The following is a 24,506-nucleotide window of genomic DNA, read 5'->3' on the forward strand; positions in this document are numbered from 1 at the left end:
TTGTTAAAATGCAGATTTTAACTGGCCTGGCAGGTGCACTAAGGAGGCCTGGAAGGTATATTTGTACCAAGAAGCCAGACGGAGCTTGGACCTGGTCTGAAGAACTTTGTTCTATAAAACACAAGATTCAGCAAGTTCTTTAAGAGGAACAAACAAAAGATGACAAGTACCTTCTATGGAAAAAATAGAGGAAGAGGCACTTGAAAGTTTCATTTCATTCCTGAACTGCAGTGCATACAAATATTCCCCTCAAATAACTTGAAAAACCTTATGAATCAGTGTTTAAGTTTTTTACTCAATGTAATACAATTCTTCAGCTAAAACAAGAGTAATGAGACAAAATGGTTCTGAAAAGTACAATAGAAAAATATTGTCCACTGGTTTATTTTTCCAAATGAGCAATAGGCTATTTACAAATAAGCAGATCTCCAATGATGTATATTAAAATGGCAAATCTATTACTGTTTGAAATCTAAATGAAAAAAAAATTTAAGGCACATTTGTTCTATGAATTTAAAACAAACTTTCTGGTTTAATGACAGATTCATTTCACTTTTGTCCCCAAAACACGTGAGCACCAAGATTATCAAAGAACACTTAATGTTTAGTAAAACAGTAAGGAATGTAAAAATTAAGGAGGGGGAAAAGAGTTTTCAAAAGGAAATCTTTGGAGATCAGTTTACTGCAAATAAAATATACTAAACATTCCTAATACACATAAATACTAATAACTAACAGGTACTTGGGAAATGGCAAAGTTCTAAACAATGGATATTAAATAAATTAAAGGTATTTCAGATACAAAGGATAAAACAAAACCATAATTAAAGAATGAGACACCCATCTCCATCAACATAACACAGACAGGATGAAGTGAACAAAATCAGATACATTTCCCCCCAATGCTTTCATTAGGGTTGGGTTTTTTTTTTTGTCTTTGTTTTAGCTTGCATACATTAGATTTATGACAATAATTCTTATTTGCCATTCTAAATATTAATATTTTACCCTTTAAAAAGAAGGGTCTGGAGAAGAGAAAATGCCAGACCCTTCTTGAAATGTAATGCCAGGTCCATTAGGCCACACTAATTACAACACGAACAGCCATCTATCTTTTACTGTGCTTTCCCTGCTCCCCTTGCTTTGAAAAACCTTCAAAAATGAGACAAGATTCGGGGAAACAATCACCTTTGGAAAGCTCTCTTGAAGATGATGATACAGTTACTATCACATTTCCTTATTTGACAACTGCAACATAAAATGGCTTAAAAAAATTGCTGTAAAAAAAGACAAAAGGTAGAATCTGTGCAAAGTTAACAGTTACAACAAAACATTTACCAGAGTTACAGTGTTTTGTTACAATAATACTTTGCAGGAACGTTCATGTTTTCTGCCATAGGACTATAGCAAAGAGGTCTGAAAAAGAAATATTAAAAAAAAAGTTTTGTTCATCAGGTACATTTCAAGTCATAATTAAGCAGGTCTGCTACATAACGTTCAGCAAGAAAATGTGTTCAAAAGGCAAACATGATCACATTTTTGTTCAAAAAACTCAATCTTCAAGGAGTCCTTTGTAAGAAAATCATGTGTAAAATATATCCTTGTATGGACTTCAAAAACTGATCATACAAAAAATTTTTGAAAAATAAATTAGGTAATTAAAAATGTCTTTTCCAGCAAAGCTGGACATTAGGCTGTCCTCACTGAGCCATTATTATTGCTGCTTTTACTGTAATTTGGGTCATTTTTTTCTAGCCACATTTCAGCCAACTGCTGTGTGGACCCATATGTTGATGCTTTGGACCCCAAGCACATTTTGTACTGTTTGGGATCAAGGTTGGGATCACAAAAGACAGGATGGTGGACGTGGACTACTCCTACTTCTTGGCTCCTAAATGTCTTCAAACCTGCCTGGACAACCTTGTTGAAAAGGTCAACATCCTCGAGCCCCCAGCCTTGGATAGAAACATCAAAGCCACCTACTTGGACGAGATCTCCCTTATAAATACAAGTAATGCCAAACCCATAGTTTCTCCAGAAGCCAGTTTTTTGAGTAAAGGCAAAATGGTTGTCACTGGGAACCTTCCCACTATAAACAATCTTAGGATCGTACTGGCTAAAGATGATTGGAAAATATATTTGTTGGCCCAGAACTGTATTTGCTCGACATCGCTGAAGAAATTCTGTAGTAAATACAAGGTCAACGTCACAGAAGAAGAGCAAAGATTCATTATTAAATTGGGAAGATCCCACTTCTAGGGCCAGAGCTCTTGAAAATTCTCCAGACACGGGCAAAATCTGCATGTCGGCTTTCGGGTACTTAATGCGGTAATCTCTCATGAGTTCAACTTGCTTGGCCTTGTCGGGGTTGGAGTCAGAATTGAAGAGCAGAACAACAAGCCTGACATTCTGATTCGGAATGAGACATGTCTTCTCAAAGTTCCCCATGAATCTCACAAACATGTCAAAACGTCCAGACAAAGGAATCAATATATTGATTTTTTTCTCTTTGGGTTCTTTGTGCTCATCCTTGGACCCAGGGAGCTGAAAGGGAACAAGCTTCTTCAGGGAATTCGAGAGAAAGGACAAGGATCCAGATTCTTGATTGATTTTGTTGGCCAGTTCCTTTGCATCCAGCTCCTCGTGTTCCACAAACTGGATCTTGCTGAAGGTCTGCTGTAAATATGCATGCCTCCGCACAGGCACTGTCATTTTCTTCCCTTTGTGTTTTTTGTACAGAAGCAGCAGGTCCAGAATGTACTCGGCCCCGTACATGGGATTCACTCGGCGATAGCCGTACTGTATCTCCTTAAAATCAATAATGCGCCCTCTGGTCTTGGCGTTGGCATTGATCATCTCCATGACCTGCATGACAATGTCATCCAAGGCCTCCCTCTGCGCGGAGTCCATCCCTCTTCGAGGGGGTTGGCTGTCAGCAGCCGAATACAAATATTTCCCAGTCAGAAACTCCCACTCCAGAATCTCCTCTCGCTGGCGGGGCTGAAACCTCATGAAAGAAGGGGGAATTCCCAGCTGGAGGTCTTCTTTATGAATCTCGGTGTTGCTATATTTGCTCATCAGGACAATCTCTCGGTGCAGCTGGATGGTGCGGTGTCGAAGCTCAGCAATCTTGCGGCTGAGCATGTAGCTGTGGAGCCTGTACTGGTAGGGTGGGTTTTTGTTAGGGTGCAGTGTGATGGCTCGGTGAATTTTACTGTTATGGAGATCTCTAATGTACCCCTTCTTGTTCTGTTCATAATTCTCATAAAAAAGCTGTTGCATCTGTTAAGAAACAAAACAAAGATTGTTATTAGTATTACATGACTGAGTGTCCCTCTATTCTTATATTTCCTTATAGACCTGCATACCCTAAAAAAAAAAAATCTAAATATTAGAAATCTTTCTAAATGAGTCAGAGCATATCTAAGGTCCTAGGTAAAGCCCGATCTACAACAGTCCAATGAGAACAGAAGAATTATAAACCACTTAAAGAAACAAGACTTCATCAATAACCAGAGTTAGCCAATACAATTCTGTAGGCAAACAGAATTATGAAAAGGTTTTCCCATGAAGTAAAAGTGTAATCCTGAGCTCACAGCACACCAACTCAACATACCTGGAAGAGAATGCCACTGCTGGTCCCCACCAAGCCCATGAAGGGGAGCTAAGAGCCAAGGTCCCCTCCCTGAAGACTGGCACCCAAAAGGAGCTCCCATCTGAACAGGAATAAACTGCATCAGTGGATTGAAAAGGAGAACTCCAGGAGGATGACCTGAGCACAGGATTAATGCTGCTTCCAGGGAGCTGAGCAGAAGGAAAGCCATCCAGCCACATGCAGGAAGAGGCCTGCCACTGGGAAGGGCATGCTGTAGGTAAAACCAAGGGTCTGCGAGGTTACTGGGAGCACACTTGGAGAATCCTTTAAACATCTCTGTGTTCCTGTGCAGGCAGGAAAGGGCCTGCTTGCTAAGCGCCACGTCTCGAGCACCAGCAGAGCCAGCGCATGGGGGCTCAGAGTGTGGAGCTGAAGGGCAGGAAAGGCAAGGGGACTCATTATCCCACCCTACTCTCCCTCTGTTCTAGGACACTGACTGGGAGAAACAAAAGTTTGAGATCCATCAGCCAAAACTGGGTCTGTTCCCTCAAGCTAGATAGGGAATATACTTAATTCTCCAGTACATTCAAGAAACAGGATGATGAGCTCTACAAAGCCTTCTAGAGTAAAGAATAAAAATTTGCAAAAAAAGTTTAGTAAAAATAACACTTGTGGGACTTCCCTGGCAGTCCAGTGGTTGGGACTTTGCCTTCCAATGCACGAGGTGCAGGTTCGATCCCTGGTAGGGGAGCTGGGATCCCACATGCCTAGCTGGCAAAAACCCAAAACATAAAACAGAAGCAATATTGTAACAAATTCAATAAAGACTTTAAAAATGGTCCATGTCAAAAAAAAATCTCAAAAAAAAAAAAAAAAAAACCTTTGCGGTCAGTATCTGATAAACTAGTCCTATTTTATTTGTGGCTGAACTTTTTTTTTTGTTCATATTATTAAATACTATCTCTTGATAAGGGTGCATGGATTTGGATCAAGTAGGCCTTTGGACAGTCGTATTTTTGACTTTTTTTCCCTTGAGCCACCCAAGTTATAATAATAGAAAAATACAGATTAGCATTTTTACACCCCATTTTCTTTTTCTATACAATTACTACAAGCTACCAATAAATGAAGCCAATAAGAGCAAAAAGAAGGGAAATGCTTCTGAAGAATGGCTTAAAAGAAAAAAAAAGAGCACACAAGTAACGCTGCCGGTGCTGAGCAGGGGCTGAACACGCACCCACTCACTCGCTCAATTCCCTGGAGCCGTGAATCTGCTGAACGCTGACCGCCTGTGTTTTGTCCTCAGAGGAGCAACTAGCCTGGAACTGCAACACCTCCTCGCAAGTGCCCTCACCATTTCTGACTTTGCTTTCCACATCATCTACAATCAACAAACGAGGTATGTGCATACACGGAATTATCCGCTGAAATGACTTCCAAACATTACAATTACTTAGATAAGACAGTCAAGTAAAAAAAAAAAAAGAAAGAAAAAGAAAAGGAAAGGAAAGGAAGCAGAGTGTCTCTCACCTCGGAGAGAGCACCACCTTTCTCAAGTGTGCAGCAGGCACCCTGACACGCGCGCAGGTGTCCACTCACTATTTCTCTCAGCACAAGCGGCACTTAGTTACTCAAATTCTTGACTTAATACATGGACCAAAAAAAGGCAGTTTGGGATTTGCTGAAAGAGGGCTTGAAGCAACTGATGCCCAAACTCCTCCAACCCTGGATAGACAGGCCACAGAATGATGACCAAGAAAAATGACAGGGCATCATAAGGACCATAAGAATTTATCTTTCTTTTAATTTCACTCCTCAGATGGGTCACAACAAAAGAGGTTTAATGAAAATCCTGTCAAAAGTGTTTTCACTGTTCATTTTCTATCTGGGCTGCTTCCTGGGTACAAACTGCATGGCTGCAAGGTGACAAGTGGGAGTCATCTGAGGATTCAAAACCATGAAGAAACGCTGAGGAAAATTCTTTGCAGGTGCTAAAACAAATGCTGTCGTTTCCTTCCTCTGACCCTCACCCCTGTATGCCCCAACAACTTGAGGCCATTTTTCCAGTTTTAACAAAGTTAGCCTTTACAACATGCATCAAATAGCTGGGCAAGCCACCTGACTCCACGACTCCACCTGAGGACACCACTGTGTGAGGAGAGCCACTCAAAGGTTGGCAACATGCCCACCACAGCAAAGAACTCAGCAACAACCCAATGCTCCATGGTCGGGGACTACTACAGTCACTACCGTAAGCTATATGATGGAAGGCTTCCTAACAATTTTGGCAGAGATTTTAAATATTTGTTATAATTACATATTACTTCCATTTTGTCTGCTTATAATTTCAAAAATTTTAACAATGAGCATGAAGAACCATGACTTTTTTTGAAAGGTCCCTTTATGTTTCCAAGAATGCAGGCACACTGAGCCATCAGTCTGGCCTTAGAAGCTGCTTTCCAAAACTAAGAATCCTCTGAAGCAGGTGGTGCCCCTTCCTCTCCCCGTGCTGCCAATCCCATCTCCGCGGGCATTTCAGACCCTGCTATCTGCTCCTGCCCTGCTGGGTGATGTCTCAGTCTCCCAGTGGGTCTTCTTGCAGAACTGTTCCTTCCTCAATTCTGCATAGTAGCAAAACCAGTCTTAAGGATATGAGTGGTAGAACCCACATGATTCTCTCTTCCTAAATACTCTTAAAAGAGAATAAAGAATGCAAAAGGAATAAACCCATAAGGACCAAGAGAATGGGGGAGGAAACACAGACACAGTAGAGAAGAGATGTCCCCAAATTCTAAGAAAATGGAGTGTGAAGGAAGATGAAACCCAACAGAGTGCTCTGAAGAGTAAGCCAATTTATTGAATCCTGAGAACCCTGCGGAAAGATACCAGTGTTGCAAGGCGGGTGGAGGCTCGGGCTGAACACAGGGAGATTGGAGGAACTGGATATATGGAGCAGTGAGAGCCCCACAGTTCCTCCCCACATACCACCATGGCGGGTGGTGGGGAGAGGAGAAGGAGGGTGGTGGGAGATGCCCAGCAACTTCCAAAACACGCTCCCAGTTATTCTGGCATTTAGATGATGGGTCTGTTGCCAGAATTCATCTAGGGTTGCATATCGATTGTTGCAACTAAACTAGGACTGGTGAGTAGTAAATATTGGCGGTTTCTCGACACATTCATCTTTTTTAAAAAATTAATTAATTAATTAATTTGGGGCTGTGTTGAGTCTTCACTGCTGTGTGCGGGCCCTCTCTAGCTGCGGTGAGTGGGGGCTGCTCCTTGCTGCGGTGCACGGGCTACCCGTTGCGGTGGCTTCTCCTGTTGCAAAGCACAGGCTCTAGGCATGCAGGCTTCAGCAGTTGCAGCACACGGGTTCAGCAGCTGTGGCTCACAGGCTCCAGAGCACAGGCTCAGTAGTTGTGGCATGCGGGCTCACTTGCTCTGCAGCATGTGGGATCTTCCCGAACCAGGGCTTGAACCTGTGTCCCCTGCATTGGCATGCAGATTCTTAACCACTGTGCCACCAAGGAAGCCCCAACACATTCATCATTTACAGTAGTTATTCCTGAATGTCACTGTCTATAGGTTATTTTCCCTTACTCCTCTGGGTTTACTTCATTGATAAGCACATAAGCCTGAAGTTCAATCTGTTCGCAAATGAAATCTGAACACCTAGAGAGGGATGCGTTCAAGGCTGACAGTAGAGGGGAAATGAAAGTCTAAACAGTAGGACCCCCAGTCCTCCTCTCCCAAATGTCTCTCAGAACACTGGTCCCCCACTTCTCATTCCAAGTAGGAGGCTGGAAGCATCTTTTCTGTATCAACTAAATAGCCCCATAGATATCTGGAGTCCTCCAACAAAAAACATCACCCAAAAGCTGATCACTACAGCAAGGATACTAGTTTAAAAAAATCTTGCCTATAGAGCTTCCAGTTAGTTTTTCAATGCTTCAGCCTTAAATGACAATTGACAGCCAAGGACCACCAGGCAGTTGAATGAGGGTTCCAATGGGGAAGATGGAGACAAAACAAAGAAACAAAAAGCTTGGTGGAAATAGAAACAATGCAGTGACTAGAAGAAAAACTCAACAACAAAAAAAACACAAAAATTATAAGGTATTCAAAGAGAAGCTACTGTATCTGTGCAACAAAAATAGAATACTATAAAAAAGATAATCAGAAAACAAAAAAGCTCTTGAAATTAAACATAAAATAGCAAAACAAAAAGAGTAGAGATTGAAGATAAAGTTGAGGAATATTCCAGAAAATAGAAAAACAACAAAAATACACAACAGGAGAGAAGAGTATTCATTCTAGAAAGAGAAAGCACATGGGGAAGAAAATACAAAAAATGGGTCCAAAATTACTCAGGTGCCTGGATTGAACCCTAAGTGCCCAGAATAAAGAGTACAAATTGGGAACACTACAGATAAAACTATTAAAAACTTTCATAGAGGAGAAAAAAGGCCATATATAAATAATTCAGAAACTGGAGTGGCGCTAAACACAGACAAAACTAAAGAACAATACCTTCAAAAGTGGGTGGAGTGAAAATTATTCTCCACATAGAATTCTCTTCCCAACCAAACTATCCATCAAGTAAAAGGGGAGAACAAACAGCTTCAGATATTCAAGGACTCAAATTCTACCTTGCATTCATTCTTTCCCAGGAAGCTATTAGAGGATGTGCCCATCTAGAATGAGGGGTTAAATCTGGAGAGATGACATAGGATCCCAGAAACAAGGGGTACAACACAGAAGGAAGAAAAGAGAGACCCAGAATGACAGTGCAAGGAAATCCTACAAGAACAGTACTATGGACTGCATGTTTGTGTCTCCCCAAATTCATGGGTTGAAACTCTAATCCCCAATGTGGCACTATTAGGAGGTGGGGCCTTTGGGAGGTGACTGAGTTTAGATGAGGCCATGAGTGTGGGGCCCCCATGATGAGATCGGGGCCCTTATAAGGGGCTGAAGCACCAGAGCGCTATCTCCCCACCATGAGAGGACACAGCAGGAAAGCAACCATCTGTAAACCAGGCAGAGGGTCCTATCCGAACCCAACCATGCTGACACTTTGATCTTGGACTTCCAGCCTCCTGAGTGTTTAAGCCACTCAGTCTACAGTATTTTTGTTCTAGCAGCTGGAACAGACTACAACAAAGAGCTTTGCAGCAGGGAACCAGTGCACACAGTAAAAGGCACAGATGTTCACTGCTTGCATCTTCAGAATCCAGATCAGTGCCTGACACACTGCAAGATACTCAACAGAGAGCTGATGAATTAATGATTAACAGCAGTCTTAATGCATACCAAGTATCAAGAAACTGGAAGATCTCAGTGCAGAAGAACACGGCTGATGTGGATAGACACAATACAATATACTTGTGTTCCTGTGACCAGGATACATGTTAAAATGTAAAAATCAGCAGCACATTTTGAAAAAGAATACATAACCTTCCACCAAAGGATACAGCTGTCATTTGTTTTTTACTCCCCAGAACACCAGTACATAAGTGTATGTTTTATTCTTAGCTATCAAAACCCTGCACGAGGGGAGCGAGGTCCATCGGGAGTCCTCTATGAAAGCAGGTCTTCCGTGCATGACTGATTATTTCTTACAGACTCGACAGGACAACATGTCCCCAAACATTTTCAGGAATACATTTCTCAAAACATTTTAGAAGCTGTCTGTGGTCATTACTTTCATAGTGACTGAAGTCTAGGTAAGCTTTATCTGAAACACAGAGTGTGTGTGCTAAAGGCATAAATACAGAGAAGAGAAAAATATTGACTGGCAGGCTTCTGAAAGGCTTAAAATCCCCTGGAACCACTGTGGACTGAGAATTTTAAGCTACAGTAAAGTTGTTGTAGGCACCTTCTGGCTAAAGTCTGGCTGAAAGGAATGTTGTGTTACATTCTTTTTCTCTTTTTATGAAGAAGAAATCTGTTGCAAGACAAAAGTGTGTGTGCGTGTGTGTGCATGTGTGTGTCTTTGGGGGAGGCAGCACTTATTTTATTAAAAATAAGGCCAACTCTATGCCCAGATTAGCTGGTGGCCCTCATGTCACCCCAAAAGATTTAGTCTACTAATACTGCTATAAAATAAATGTTTTAGACAAAGAAGCCACTCACTTGGCAGACTAGATGGAGTACATACCTACAATGATCTTTAGAAAAATCTAAATAAATGCCAGTGAAATAGCTCCCTTTCTAAAAGGGCAAATGAGGGTATAAGTACTTCACAGATGATTAGACAGAATGTAACAGGTGAGGACATGCACTTCCACATAAGGATATTAATGGTAATACTCAGACCCTGCCCAAATCGGCTTCCAGTGGCACCTTTTGGTCCTTTAGCACATTTAGCAATCTCCCTCAACTTCTATACAAAGTCTTATTATAAATGACTTTGGTGTAGAGGTAAGGAACCATTTTCTTTTCACCCTCAATGTGGTGCAATAGGAGAGGAAGAGGGAAAATTCAGATTTCAGGGAAACTTTTTTGGAGAAGAGAAATACATGTTACAAATCAACTTCAAAATTAAGAACAGGAATATAAAGTATAATTCAAAGTAAAAATTTCAATGAGATATTAAGGCTAGGTTAGGGAAGAACGATCCAGAAATCATCTGTGATCCTGAAAAGGAGCCGGGCGGCTGGAAGGAAGTACTGGAGAAGCAACCCAGTGCTCAGACTCTGCCCTCTCCCAACCCCACCCACCCAGACCTCCAGGGCCAGCCCCCGGTTGAGTGCACAGCGCCCCACTCACTGTCATCTACCCCCTTAGCACTTTTATCCCAGGTCACACTGTCCGCTGTTCACATGAAGCCATCTTAGTACTCTCGGGTCTCATTTTTGCCTTTGTAGTATTGCTGGCATTTGCATTTGATTTTGGAATCCCTGGCAAAGTTCTCAAGTTATCTTTGTTTTCACCTTGACTAGTTTCTCTGCTGTTATTTGGGTTTTTCCTACCTTTTGTTTTTCTTTGAAGGTGCCCGGTTGCATTTAAGAAGGCATGCTGTGGGTGGGATGAAATTGAACCATTTTGCTCTTAGGCACTTGAATGAGAAATAGTTGGATCGTTAAGCTGAACATCTATACCTTCTATCCACTGTCCCTCTTTCTCTCATGTTATAGCAAATTCCACTGCTTACTACAATGTTCCCCATTAAGCAGTCTCTAAGAGGAATAATCATATGACTAAGGGAAGTGTTTAGCAATTTTCTAGTAACAGAAATGAAACTATTATTTATCTGGAAGAAAGTTCAGAATTAACAATTTAAAGAATAAAGGTTAAGAAATAAGGCTACATAGAGACATTTACTGCTTTTATGCTACCAATAAGTTATAAGACTTGGACAAGTCATTTGAATTTGTTGGGTTTCAAGTTTTCTCATTTATAAAATGACAGTATAGAGGTTCCTTCAAGGTGAAGAATTCTAAGATCTTATGTGCTAATTTTAGAACCAGTCTCATATAATTCTAAAGTCATGCCCTGATGTTCTTCAACCCATCCATCCTGATATGGTAACATCAGAATGTTACAGGATTCTACCTTCACCGAATCAAACTGTATTAAAGGGTAACAACACATCCCAATGAACTGTTTCCATCCCATAAAAACAAACCTCCAATTCTGCTACAAATGAAAATAGTTAAGAATATGAGATTCATAACAGTTCATTTTGGTAACCCTAGGGGTAACAAATATGTAATTTTTTGGTAATAAAGAACATGTATTTTGAATAGTACCAAATTTAGAACAAGGACTTTGTTATTAAAAAGTATTTCAATAATCTATTACTTGGCACAGTCTTTGGAAGAATATTATAAAATGGAAAGTTAAAAAGTACTGCAGAAGAAAACACAAATCAATGCACATAGGTTATTTAATAATCACAAAGAATACCTTGTTTAAAACACACTAAAGAAGGCTTTTTAAGATGCATGGGATACCACTGATGGTTTAAAGTTAATTTCCAGTGTCCATAAAACAGCCCTTAATCTTTGTTCCAAAAAGTACCCCCACAGGGCTTCCCTGGTGGCGCAGTGGTTGAGAGTCCGCCTGCCGATGCAGGGGACACGGGTTCGTGCCCTGGTCCGGGAAGATCCCACATGCCGCGGAGCGGCTAGGCCCGTGAGCCATGGCGGCTGAGCCTGCACGTCCAGAGCCTGTGCTCTGCAACGGGAGAGGCCACAACAGTGAGAGGCCCGCGTACCGCAAAAAAAAAAAAAAAAAAAAAAAGTACCCCCATAATCTTGGATTCCAGCAAAGCCATCTAACCTTACTGTGAGGTGTTTCTGGACTCTGAGTCAGTCTACAGTAAATCTGAAAGGGGTTAATAAATATCAAGGTCACGTGATTCCCAGGAACTTCTAGCCAGCTGGGAATAACCATTAACTACCCATGCCTAATCTTCAGTTAACAAATACTTCTAGAGTCTTCATTAGCAAATGTCCTTCTTCTCCTCTGCAATGAAGGCCAACACTCTCATTAAGTTAAGGCTCTTCCCATTAACTGTTCACATTAATGTCACCATAAAGTACATATTTCAGCCATATCAACAGACTATCACTGCTACAGATGGACAGCTATTTCTAATTCTGATGTATACAGTGTTTTAATTCACTGCAGAGAATTTGTTTTCTTACCCTTTTGTTCTGAGAATTGATTCAAAGAAAATATGGGTTGTCTAAATGTCAGGAGACCATAACTGGTGGTAGTTTCAAAATAACCATATTCACAAGTTTTAAATATTTAAATTAACAATGTCATACACCTGCAGGGAGGGTTTCCAGGTAATTTACTGTCTGAAACAGGATCTTCTGAGATGAAAGAGGAAATCCGTTAATAATTAGGCCAAGATCACTGGTATAAACTAGGCCTGTCCCCAGCTCTCAAGACATATGGTTACCCTACATGTCCCTATTAGGTCTCCTCTAATTAGTTTTGTGTAGGCTTTGCCAATTTTCATCCAATTAAGTTCAAGTATTAGGTGCTTAGTATTTTAAAGACTCTATTCAAGAAAGTAAGTTTTTCATGGGAAATAAGCTGGGTCTCTAATGGTAAAAAACGAGAACTATGTGTGTGTGTGTGTGTGTCTTGAATGGTTACTGTCAAATTCTTAAATCTAAATACCTTTTAAAGAAGACTGACACATTTCAAAATAGTTGAGAATTAACCTTGGCAAAGTAAACAAAAACTGTTGGTAGTAATTTAAGACTTCTACTGATACATAAGACAATATAAGTGATCAAGAGCTGAAATCAATAGAGTTTGCAAGTGAACATTCCATGGTCTGAACAGTCAGCAGGGCAGTGGACAGGGGAGACAGCCCTTATCTACACTCAGAACACTGTATCTAAACTTCCAGCTCAGGTCTTTACTCATGTCTGACCCAGTGGGAGTCACTTAAAGCTTTTCAAGCATCACCTTTTTTGTTCCATAAAGCAGCAAACTTGGCAGGATTATGCAGAAGGAATGTAGGCAGAACTATCTTTAAATGACCAAAGTCTTATGCAAATGCAGCACCAAATACTTAACTAAACATTCACATTAAAAGCATTGTACCAGGCAAGGAAAACTTCACAAGGCCACATACAAAGAAAGGATAAGTGTGCGTGTACACACACAAATACACACACATGCGCGCACATGTATGCGAGACAGAGCGTGGCACTGGGCAGACTGACACGGGACATCAACGAAGGGCTCTCTCTAAAACTCGACTCACAGCTGGTACTTGGGTCTAGTCCCCACTGGCCTCCGCTGACACATCACTCACAAGGCTGTTCACTAACTCCAGTCAACATGTGACACACCAGCTCTCTCACTTGACCAAAAGTCTGTATGATAAACTGAGTTAACTAAGCTGTGGTCTAGGGGATCACCAAAAAACAAACTAAAACAAAAATAAAACTAAAGACACACAGGGGCAACATGAGAAGTGTACCAGGTTGGGGAGTCAGGAGAGCAGGACATACAGGAATACAGCCCAGTGAGGTCCGATTTTTAAAGAGAAGCTAGAAATCTGGCTATTTTGTGTAGAGCCTCCTAACTTTTAAAAGTCAACAACCAGAGCTCTACACACCACCAGTCCCTCCCATCAAGCCTGTTAGACAGCCTCATCCACCAGAGGGCAGACAGCAGAAGCAAGAAGAACTACAATCCTGCAGCCTGTGGAACAAAAACCACATTCACAGAAAGATAGACAAGATGAAAAGGCAGAGGGCTATATACCAGATGAGGAACAAGATAAAACCCCAGAAAAACAACTAAATGAAGTGGAGATAGGCAACCTGCCAGAAAAAGAATTCAGAATAATGATAGTGAAGATGATCCAGGACCTTGGAAAAAGAATGGAGGCAAAGATCGAGAAGATGCAAGAAATGTTTAACAAAGACCTAGAAGAATTAAAGAACCAACAAACAGAGATGAACAATACAATAACTGAAATGAAAACTACACTAGAAGGAATCAATAGCAGAATAACTGAGGCAGAAGAACAGATAAGTCACCTGGAAGACAGAATGGTGGAATTCACTGCTGTGGAACAGAATAAAGAAAAAAGAATGAAAAGAAATGAAGACAGCCTAAGAGACCTCTGGGACAACATTAAATGCAACAACATTCGCATTATAGGGGTCCCAGAAGGAGAAGAGAGAAAGGACCAGAGAAAATATTTGAAAAGATTATAGTCGAAAATTTCCCTAACATGGGAAAGGAAATAGCCACCCAAGTCCAGGAAGCGCAGCGAGTCCCATACAGGATAAACCCAAGGAGAAACACGCCAAGACACATAGTAATCAAATTGGCAAAAATTAAAGAAAAAGAAAAATTATTGAAAGCAGCGAGGGAAAAATGACAAATAACATACAAGGGAACTCCCATAACATTAACAGCTGATTTCTCAGCAGAAACTCTACAAGCCAGAAGGGAGTGGCATGATATACTTAAAGTGATGAAAGGGAAGAACCTCAACCAAGATTACTCTACCCGGCAAGGATCTCATTCAGATTTGATGGAGAAATCAAAAGCTTTACAGACAAGCAAAAGCTAAGAGAATTCAGCACCACCACACCAACTCTACAACAAATGCTAAAGGAACTTCTCTAAGTGGGAAACACAAAAGGACCTACAAAAACAAACCCAAAACAATTCAGAAAATGGTAATAGGAACATACATATCGATAATTACCTTAAACGTGAATGGATTAAATGCTCCAAACAAAAGACACAGGTTTGCTGAATGGATACAAAAACAAGACCGATATATATGCTGTCTACAAGAGAGCCACTTCAGACCTGGGGACATATACAGACTGAAAGTGAGGGGATGGAAAAAGATATTCCATGCAAATGGAAATCAAAAGAAAGCTGGAGTAGCTATACTCATATCAGATAAAATAGACTTTAAAATAAAGAATGTTACAAGAGACAAGGAAGGACACTACATAATGATCAAGGGATCAATCCAAGAAGAAGATATAACCATTATAAATATATATGCACCCAACATAGGAGCACCTCAATACATAAGGCAACTGCTAACAGCTATAAAAGAGGAAACCAACAGTAACACAATAATAGTGGGGGACTTTTAACACCTCACTTACACCAATGGACAGATCATCCAAAATGAAAATAAATAAGGAAACAGAAGCTTTAAATGACACAATAGAGCAGATAGATTTAATTGATATTTATAGGACATTCCATCCAAAAACAGCAGATTACACTTTCTTCTCAAGGGCGCACGGAACATTCTCCAGGATAGATCACATCTTGGGTCACAAATCACCTCAGTAAATGTAAGAAAACTGAAATCATATCAAGCATCTTTTCTGACCACAACACTATGAGATTAGAAATGAATTACAGGGAAAAAAACCGTAAAAAACACAAACACATGGAGGCTAAACAATACGTCACTAAATAACCAAGAGATCACTGAAGAAATCAAAGAGGAAATTAAAAAAACCCTAGAGACCAATGACAATGAAAACACGAAATTGAAACTGTGATTAAAAATCTTCCAACAAACAAAACTGCAGGACCAGATGGCTTCACAGGTGAATTCTATCAAACATTTAGAGAAGAGCTAACACCCATCCTTCTCAAACTCTTCCAAATGATTGCAGAGGAAGGAACACTCCCAAACTCATTCTATGAGGCTACCATCACCCTGATACCAAAACCAGACAAAGATACTATAAAAAAAGAAAATTACAGACCAATATCACCGATGAATATAGATGCAAAAATCCTCAACAAAATACTAGCAAACAGAATCCAACAACACATTAATAGGATCATACATCAAGTGGGATTTATCCCAGGGATGCAAGGATTCTTCAATATATGCAAATCAATCAATGTGATACACCATATTAACAAACTGAAGAATAAAAACCATATGATCATCTCAATAGATGCAGAAAAAGCTTTTGACAAAATTCAATACCCATTTATGATAAAAACTCTCCAGAAAGTGGGCATAGACGGAACCTACCTCAACATAATAAAGGCCATATACGACAAACCCACAGCAAACATCATTCTCAATGGTGAGAAACTGAAAGCATTTCCTCTAAGATCAGGAACGAGACAAGGATGTCCACTCTCACCCCTATTATTCAACATAGTTTTGGCAGTCCTAGCCACGGCAATCAGAGAAGAAATAAAAGGAATACAAATTGGAAAAGAAGAAGTAAAACTGTCACTGTTTGCAGATGACATTATACTATACATAGAGAATCCTAAAAATGCCACCAGAAAACTACTAGAGCTAATCGATGAATTTGGTAAAGTTGCAGGATACAAAATAAATGCACAGAAATCCCTTGCATTTCTATACACTAATGATGAAAAATCTGAAAGAGAAACTAGGGAAACACTCCCACTTACCACTGCAACAAAAAGAATATAATAACTAGGAATAAACCTACCTACGGAGACAAAAGACCTGTATGCAGAAAACTGTAAGACACTGATGAAAGAAATTAAAGATGATACCAACAGATGGAGAGATATACCATGTTCTTGTATTGGAAGAATCAATATTGTGAAAATGACTATACTACCCAAAGCAATCTACAGATTCAATGCAATCCCTATCAAATTACCAATGGCATTTTTTACAGAACTAGATCAAATCATCTTAAAATTTGTATGGAGACACAAAAGACCCCGAATAGCCAAAGCAGTCTTGAGGGAAAAAAAGGAGCTGGAGGAATCAGGCTCTCTGACTTCAGACTATACTACTACAAAGCTACAGTAATCAAGACAATATGGTACCGGCACAAAAACAGAAACATAAATCAGTGGAACAAGATGGAAAGCCCAAAGATAAACCCACACACCTATGGTCAACTCATCTATGACAAAGGAGGCAAAGACATACAATGGAGAAAAGACAGTCTCTTCAATAAGTGGTGCTGGGAAAACTGGACAGCTACATGCAAAAGAATGAAATTAGAACACTCCCTAACACCATAAACAAAAATAATCTCAAAATGGATTCGAGACCTAAATTTAAGACTGGACACTATAAAACTCTTAGAGGAAAACACAGGAAGAACACTCTTTGACATAAATCACAGCAAGATATTTTTTGATCCACCTCCTAGAGTAATGGAAATAAAAACAAAAATAAACAAATGGGACCTAATGAAACTTAAAAGCTTTTTCACAGCAAAGGAAACCATAAACAAGACGAAAAGACAACCCTCAGAATGGGAGAAAATATTTGTCAATGAATCTTTGGACAAAGGATTAATCTCCAAAATATATAAACTCATGCAGCTCATGCAGCTCAATATTAAAAAAAACAAACAACCCAATCCAAAAATGGGCAGAAGACCTAAATAGACATTTCTCCAAAGAAGACATATAGATGGCCAAGAAGCACATGAAAAGCTGCTGAACATCACTAATTATTAGAGAAATGCAAATCAAAACTACAATGAGGTATCACCTCACACCAGCTAGAATGGGCATCATCAGAAAATCTACAAACAACAAATGCTGGAGAGGGTGTGGAGAAAAGGGAACCCTCTTGCAGTGTTGGTGGGAATGTAAATTGATACAGCCACTATGGAGAACAGTATGGAGGTTCCTTAAAAACTAAAAATAGAATTACCATATGATCCAGCAATCTCACTACTGGGCATATACCCAGAGAAAACCATAATTTAAAAAGACACATGCACCCCAATGTTCACTGCATCACTATTTACAATAGCCAGGTCATGGAAGTAACCTAAATTCCCATCGACAGACAAATGGATAAAGAAGTTATGGTACATATATACAATGGAATATTACTCAGCCATAAAAAGGAATGAAATTGAGTCATTTGTTGAGATGCGGATGGATCTAGAGACTGTCATACAGAGTGAAGTAAGTCAGAAAGAGAAAAACAAATATCGTATATTAACGCATGTATGTGGAACCTAGAAAAATGGTACAGATGAACCGGTTTGCAGGGCAGAAGTTGAGACACAGATGTAGAGAATAAACATACAGACACCAAGGGGGAAAAGCCACGGTGGGGTGAGGATGGTGGTGTGCTGAATTGGGCTGTTGGGATTGACATGTATACAATGATCTGTATAAAACTGATGACTAATAAGAACCTGCAGTATATTAAAAAAAAAAAAGTCAGCAACCAGTTTAAACTAGAAAAAGACAGAGAGAGAAACACAAAATAAGTCTGTGGGTCAAATATGGCCTACAAGTTCATTTCCTTCTAGGATTTTAAAAAAATCTCTTCCTCATTTGTTATGGAATCTCACTCTATCTAAAGACATTTTGTACCATTTTAACTTACCATATTTATCAAGTAATATCTTACCGAAACCCTCCTAAAGATTCAAGCAGCCTTTAAATGATGAAAGCCTAATCAGTGACGGGAGTTGCTGTCACAAGACAAAGCCACCAGGAGAAGGCAGCAAGCAAACTGGGGGATGGGGAGAAGAGCACAGCTCAACTACCCTGCACTCAAGTCTTGTAAAGCACAGCTACCACTTTAGAACCCAATGGTGTGTATCACAGCTTTGTTTCACACATTAAAGTCAGTATTTCAGCCAGGTACACAGTGCTGAGGAATCTACAGTGTGGGTGGGGGATAAACTGCGGGTTTGGGATGTCCAGGCTTAATGAACTCTGTGGGGTTAAGGCAACCTGTGTAAATCTAAGAAGGGATTCTCACTACACAAGGATCACACAAAGCCTTGAGTTCTTGAAGTTTTCTTTCACAAAAGATCATAAGAAAACTTTGCTGAAGAGAAGAATGAGAAGGAAAGGGAGTGTTTCTGTGGGAGAGAGAAAGGCTATTAAAACTTTAAATCCCACAGTGTCAAATTTCTAGAGAATGATACAAATAAACATTTTCAAAACACAGGCAACCAACAAAGGAGTAAAAAGACAATACAATGGAGCAAAGATAAGTCTTTTCAAAAAACGGTGCTGGAACAGCTGGACATCCACATGCAAAAAATATCAACCTGGACACAGACTTTAAACTCTTCATAAAAATTAACTCCAAGTAGATCACAGACCTAAATGTAAAACACACACTATAAAACTTCTGGAAAATAATAAGAGAAAACCCAGACGACCTTGGGTATGGAGACACCTTTTTAGGTATAACACCAAAGGCACAATCCATGAAAGAGGTAACTGATAAGCTGAACTACATTAAAATTAAAAACTTCTACTCTATGAAAGACAATGTCAAGAAAATGAGAAGATAAACCACAGAGAGGGAGAAAATATCTCTAAAAGACACATTTAATAAAGGTCTATTAAAACTCAACTATAAGAAAATGAACAACCTGATTTAAAAAAGGGCAAAGACCTTATATACCTCACCAAAGAAGAAATACAGGTGGCAAAAGCACATGAAAAGACATCCAACATCTTATGCCATTAGAGAAATGCAAATTAAAACAATGAGATACCACTACACACATATTAAAATGTCCAAAATACAAAATACTGAAAACACCAATCACTGGTAAGGATGTAGAGTAATAGGAACTCTCATTTGTTGCTGATAGCAATGCAAAATGGTACAGACACTTTGGAAGATATTCTGGCAATTTCTTACAAAATTAAATACATTCTTACTGTAAGATCTAACAATTGCACTTCTTGGTATTTACCAAACTGAACTGAAAACTTGTGTCTACACAAAAACCTGCACATGAATGATTATAACAGTTTTATTCATAATTGCCAAAACTTGGAATCAGTAGGTGAATGGATAGACTGTGGTACATCCAGAAAATGGAATATTGTTCAGAACTAAAAAGAAATGAGCGGGACTTCTCTGGTGGTCCAGTGGTTAAGAATCCACCTTCCAATGCAGGGGACGTGGGTTTGATCCCTGGTGGGGGAACTAAGATCCCACATGCCACAGGGCAACTAAGCCCGTGCGCCACAACTACTGAGCCTGTGCGCCACAACTAGAGACCCGATGTGCCGGAGCCTACACACCACAACTAGAGTGAAGCCTTCATGATGCACTAAGACCTGACACAGCCATACATACATACATGCATAAATATTTTTAGAAAAAAAAGAAATGAGCTATCAAGCCATGAAAAAACATGGAGGAACTTTAAATGTATATTATTAAGTGAAAGAAGCCAACCTGAAAAAGCTACATACTATATAATCCCAACTATATCACATTCTGGGAAAGGCAAAACTATGGAGACAATAAAAAGATCAGTGGTTGCTAGGGGTAGGAGAGAAGGATGAACAGGTGAAGCACAGAGGATTTTAGGGCAGTGAAACTACTCTGAATGATACAACAATGGTAGATACATGACACTATGCACTTGTCAAAACCCAGGGAATGTTCCCAAGAGGGAACCCTAATGTGAACTATGGACTTTGGGTAATTACAATGTGTCAATGTAGGTTCATAGATTGTAATAAATATACCACTTTGTGAGGGATGTTGGTAGTGGGGGTGGTTTTGTGTGGCGGGTGGCTGGGGGGTAGGGCTGGGGTATATAGGAACTCTGCACATTTTGCTTTGAACCTGAAACTACAAAAAAACAGAGTTTATTAATTAAAAAAAAAACACACACAGGCCACCCATTAGGAAAAAATCCTCGAAATATTTATGTTAATTAGATTCTAGGAAAAAAAAATTCTAGTAAATCTTTTTCTCTGGCTTGTTATTTATAATCAAGTCTTTCATTCTTTCCTTCATTCATCCATCACTCACTGCTCTAGGCAAAACAAAACCTTTAGATAAATATATAAAATACTCTAAACTTCAGATCCTTTGTGGAAAGAGGTAGGTGAAAATAAAATGCAAGTGATTAACTATACACAATGAGTACAATCTTTTGTTTTGAAGACAGTAATTTAAACTAAAAAGACTTTACAGAAGGAGAACTATTTTTTGAGTGAGAAGCCAAGCTTTTCTCCCTCTGATTCTCTCCACAAATGCACACATTCTTCACAACGCACAACCCCTGGGGGGAAAATCCTATTTTTATTCATAAGTCATTGCCCAATCAATACTTGATGAATAAATGAACAGGATTATTTCTCCCATTTTACAGATGAGGACAGAAAAATTGATCACTGAACAATAAGTGGCTCCAGACAATATTTAAACATAACAAGGAAAGAGCAGGACCAGGCTCTTCAACAGAGGGGCTAACCCTTAGAAAAGAAAACCACACCTGCCTGCCTCACCTCCCCTCACAGACCCCAGACAGCCTGTGGAAGGCAGGCAGACCCCAGTCAAAGGCAAGACACTGGCACCCTGTTGACCTCCATTCCCTCCCCAACTCCCAACAGATATGGCAACAAGAGCTGAGAGGACAGGACTTTAAAATATGGATAATCTGTGTCATCAGCAAAATGCCAGAGGAAAAGAAAAGCATCCTTAAAAGAGGATCAGTTAGAATTCTCACAAATTACACTATCTATCCCTATTTGTTCCACTGAAGTCCCTTGAAGGCAGGCCTCAACTGTTATTTCTGTGCCCCAGCATGTCGCTGAGCCTGGCACATAACAGATTCCCTTAAGAAACATTTACCCAAAGGATAAAATGCTAATAACTGAGAGTTTCCGTACACTAAGCAGAGCATGATCTGCTCAATGTCCCTAATTATCAGAGAAATGCAAATCAAAACTACAATGAGGTATCACCTCACACCAGTCAGATAAATGCTGGAGAGGGTGTGGAGAAAAGGGAACCCTCCTACACTGTTGGTGGGAATGTAAATTGGTGCAGCCACTATATGTAGAATAGTATGGAGGTCCCTTAAAAAACTAAAAATAGAGTTACCATATGATCCAGCAATCCCACTCCTGAGCATATATCTGGAGAATACTCTAATTTGAAAAGATACATGCACCCTAATGTTCACAGCAGCACTATTTACAATAGCCAGGACATGGAAGCAACCTAAATGTCCATCAACAGAGGAGCGGATAAAGATGTGGTGTGTGTGTATACACACACACACACACACACACACACACACACAGTGGAGTATTACTCAGCCACCAAAAAGAATAAAATAATGTCATTTGGAGCAACATGGATGGACCTAGAGATTATCATACTAAGTGAAGTCCGAGAAAGACAAATATCATATGATATCACTTATATGTGCGATCTAAAATATGATACAAATGAACTTATTTACAAAACAGAAACAGACTCACAGACAGAGAACAAACTTATGGCTACCAAAGGGGAAAGTGGTGGGGGGGGATGGATAAATTAGGAGTTTGGGATTAACAGATACAAACTATTATATATAAAATAAACAACAAGGACCTACTGTGTAAGCCCAGGAAACTACATTTAATATCTTGTAATAACCTATAATGGAAAATAAAGATGAAAAAGAATATATACACACATATATAAATAACTGAATCTCTTTGCTGTACACCAAAAACTAACACAACATTGTAAATCAACTATACTTCAATGAAATAAATTAAAACCCCCCAGCATCATCCTACACTTCCAGAACAATCTACCTCCCTCATACAACCATCCAACAGAACCCTCTGTTAGTTACATGTGAGAACACAGGGCTTTTCCTTTGAAAAGCTCTTCAGAGGCACTGGACTTTATAACAAAGGCTTATTTACCCGCAGTCCCTAATGGAAGGTAAGCATTAATAAGCGGCATCTCTGGGAGGCTCTGTGGAGCACTCAGCATGGGCTCACTCATGGAAGGCTATGACAGGTCCTGCTGCTCCGCACATCTCACATACCAGGGGCTGGAGCTGGCAATCAGCAGCTGCCCCGGGCTCCCAGGGCGGGGCGGCCCCCGCTCTCAGGGAGCTCACCCTCCAGGGCCAGGACAGGCAGTTTACAAAGACCAGGTGAAACAGGAGACAGAGAAACAGAAAGCAGGGAGACCGGAGAGAGGGGAGCTTCGCAGACTCAGGAAGGGAAGGGGGAAATCTGAGCCAAGACCTGACAGAAGCAATTGGGGAGGGAAGTGTTCCGGAGGGCACCACACGTCAGACTAGAGAAGATGCTATACTCCCAAGAACTGTCTGTCATCTCTTCTGCGAATCCACTCACCTACTCTGTGCCAGGAGCAGGCCTGAGGCTGGGCCCCGAGCACCATGGCCAAAGCGGCCATCCTCCTTCCAGCCCACACATCCTACTACAGTCCCTCCAGGCCAGCTCATGGCGAGGCTCGTTCATGTGTGCAGTGGGGCCAATGATGAGCTGGGGTTAGATAATGGAGTGTGTGTGTGTGTGTGTTTCTGTGTAGGGAGAGAGAGAATTTTAACAGCATAATCAATATGAAAGGTTTGAAAACTGGAAATGACTTCCCCAAACTTTCTGAATAAGTGTATATATGTATAAGCCGTGGGACCAAATTTTGGTCAGACACAGTATAAGAAGTAGAGAAGCCCCTTTTTAATGTGTGCACAACACAAACATTCCTGGCACCGAGGAAGAAGATGTGGGGCCAGCACCAATCTCCTACACTGCGGGAATCGGAACCATCGCCCTCTCGGCGATGGGGAGCACAGTGGGATCATTCTCACTGGTGAGCAGGTGGGGGCACTGAGTCTCAACAATGGGGTGGGGCTGGGAGAGGAAGGGCCACTCTAGGGACAGTGCCACTTGAACCCAGCACAGATCCTCACACCTCCCTCTCCACCCACTTCTTTCTTCCTCACAGTTGCATACAGGCAGCCACAACCGCCAGCCCTGGCCCAACACCAGAACCAAGTGGGATCCAAGGGCCAGCCCAGTTGTCTTAAAGTAGAAGTGCCTCAAAAGTATTGAGCAACTTTCCCTCAGTGCCCTCTGGATGGAGTGACTGAGTCTTGGGCAGAAAGCCATTACTAGTAATAGTAGTTAAGTAATCTTTAAATTAGAAATGTGAAAAGAAAACTGATCCTAAAAATAAGAATGGGTAACTTCTATTTTATCACTAACATTTATTTACACATGGGCCTCGAGTGCTCTAAACTGAAAGGCAACAGAATGAAAAAGTTCATTCCTGGTAGTTATCTCCACTAGTTAAAAGGGCCTACCCTCCTGTTTCTTAGCCTGTTCATGCACCAACACATTTTACATGGGGACCTCAGCTGAGAAACACTTAAGCAGGCTAGGTAACACTTTAAAGTATTTCAAAATGATATGTTTTAATGACTGCATTTTAAATGATAACTTCTACATTAATTTTCCTCTGAATTCTGCGGCCAATGCAACTCTCTAGCCATCAATTTTGCCCTCCTGTCCCTGTTCCCTAATTAATATTCTGCACCTTTAAATATAACTAATAATCAAGCACTAGAAAAAGAATGGGAGAACTGCTTCTAAACACCAAATGCATTAGTATTTAATCACACCCAGAACTTTCTGCTCCTACAATAGAACCACTGCACAT

At 40.3% G+C, this 24,506-nt stretch overlaps 1 protein-coding gene across 1 annotated transcript in view; it reads right to left on the reverse strand.

The window, feature by feature from the left end:
* Positions 1-340: 340 nt before the first annotated feature.
* CHSY1 (chondroitin sulfate synthase 1) overlaps positions 341-24,506 on the reverse strand; it is a 77,915-nt gene continuing 53,749 nt past the window's right edge. Inside the window, exon 3 of the mRNA XM_060096924.1 lies at positions 341-3,282. Coding sequence (XP_059952907.1) covers positions 1,690-3,282 — 1,593 coding nt within the window. The 3' untranslated portion in view covers positions 341-1,689. The remainder of the gene's footprint in view (positions 3,283-24,506) is intronic.

This window comes from Mesoplodon densirostris, chromosome 4 (assembly GCF_025265405.1).
Source record: "Mesoplodon densirostris isolate mMesDen1 chromosome 4, mMesDen1 primary haplotype, whole genome shotgun sequence".
Classification (NCBI taxonomy): Eukaryota; Metazoa; Chordata; class Mammalia; order Artiodactyla; family Ziphiidae; genus Mesoplodon; species Mesoplodon densirostris.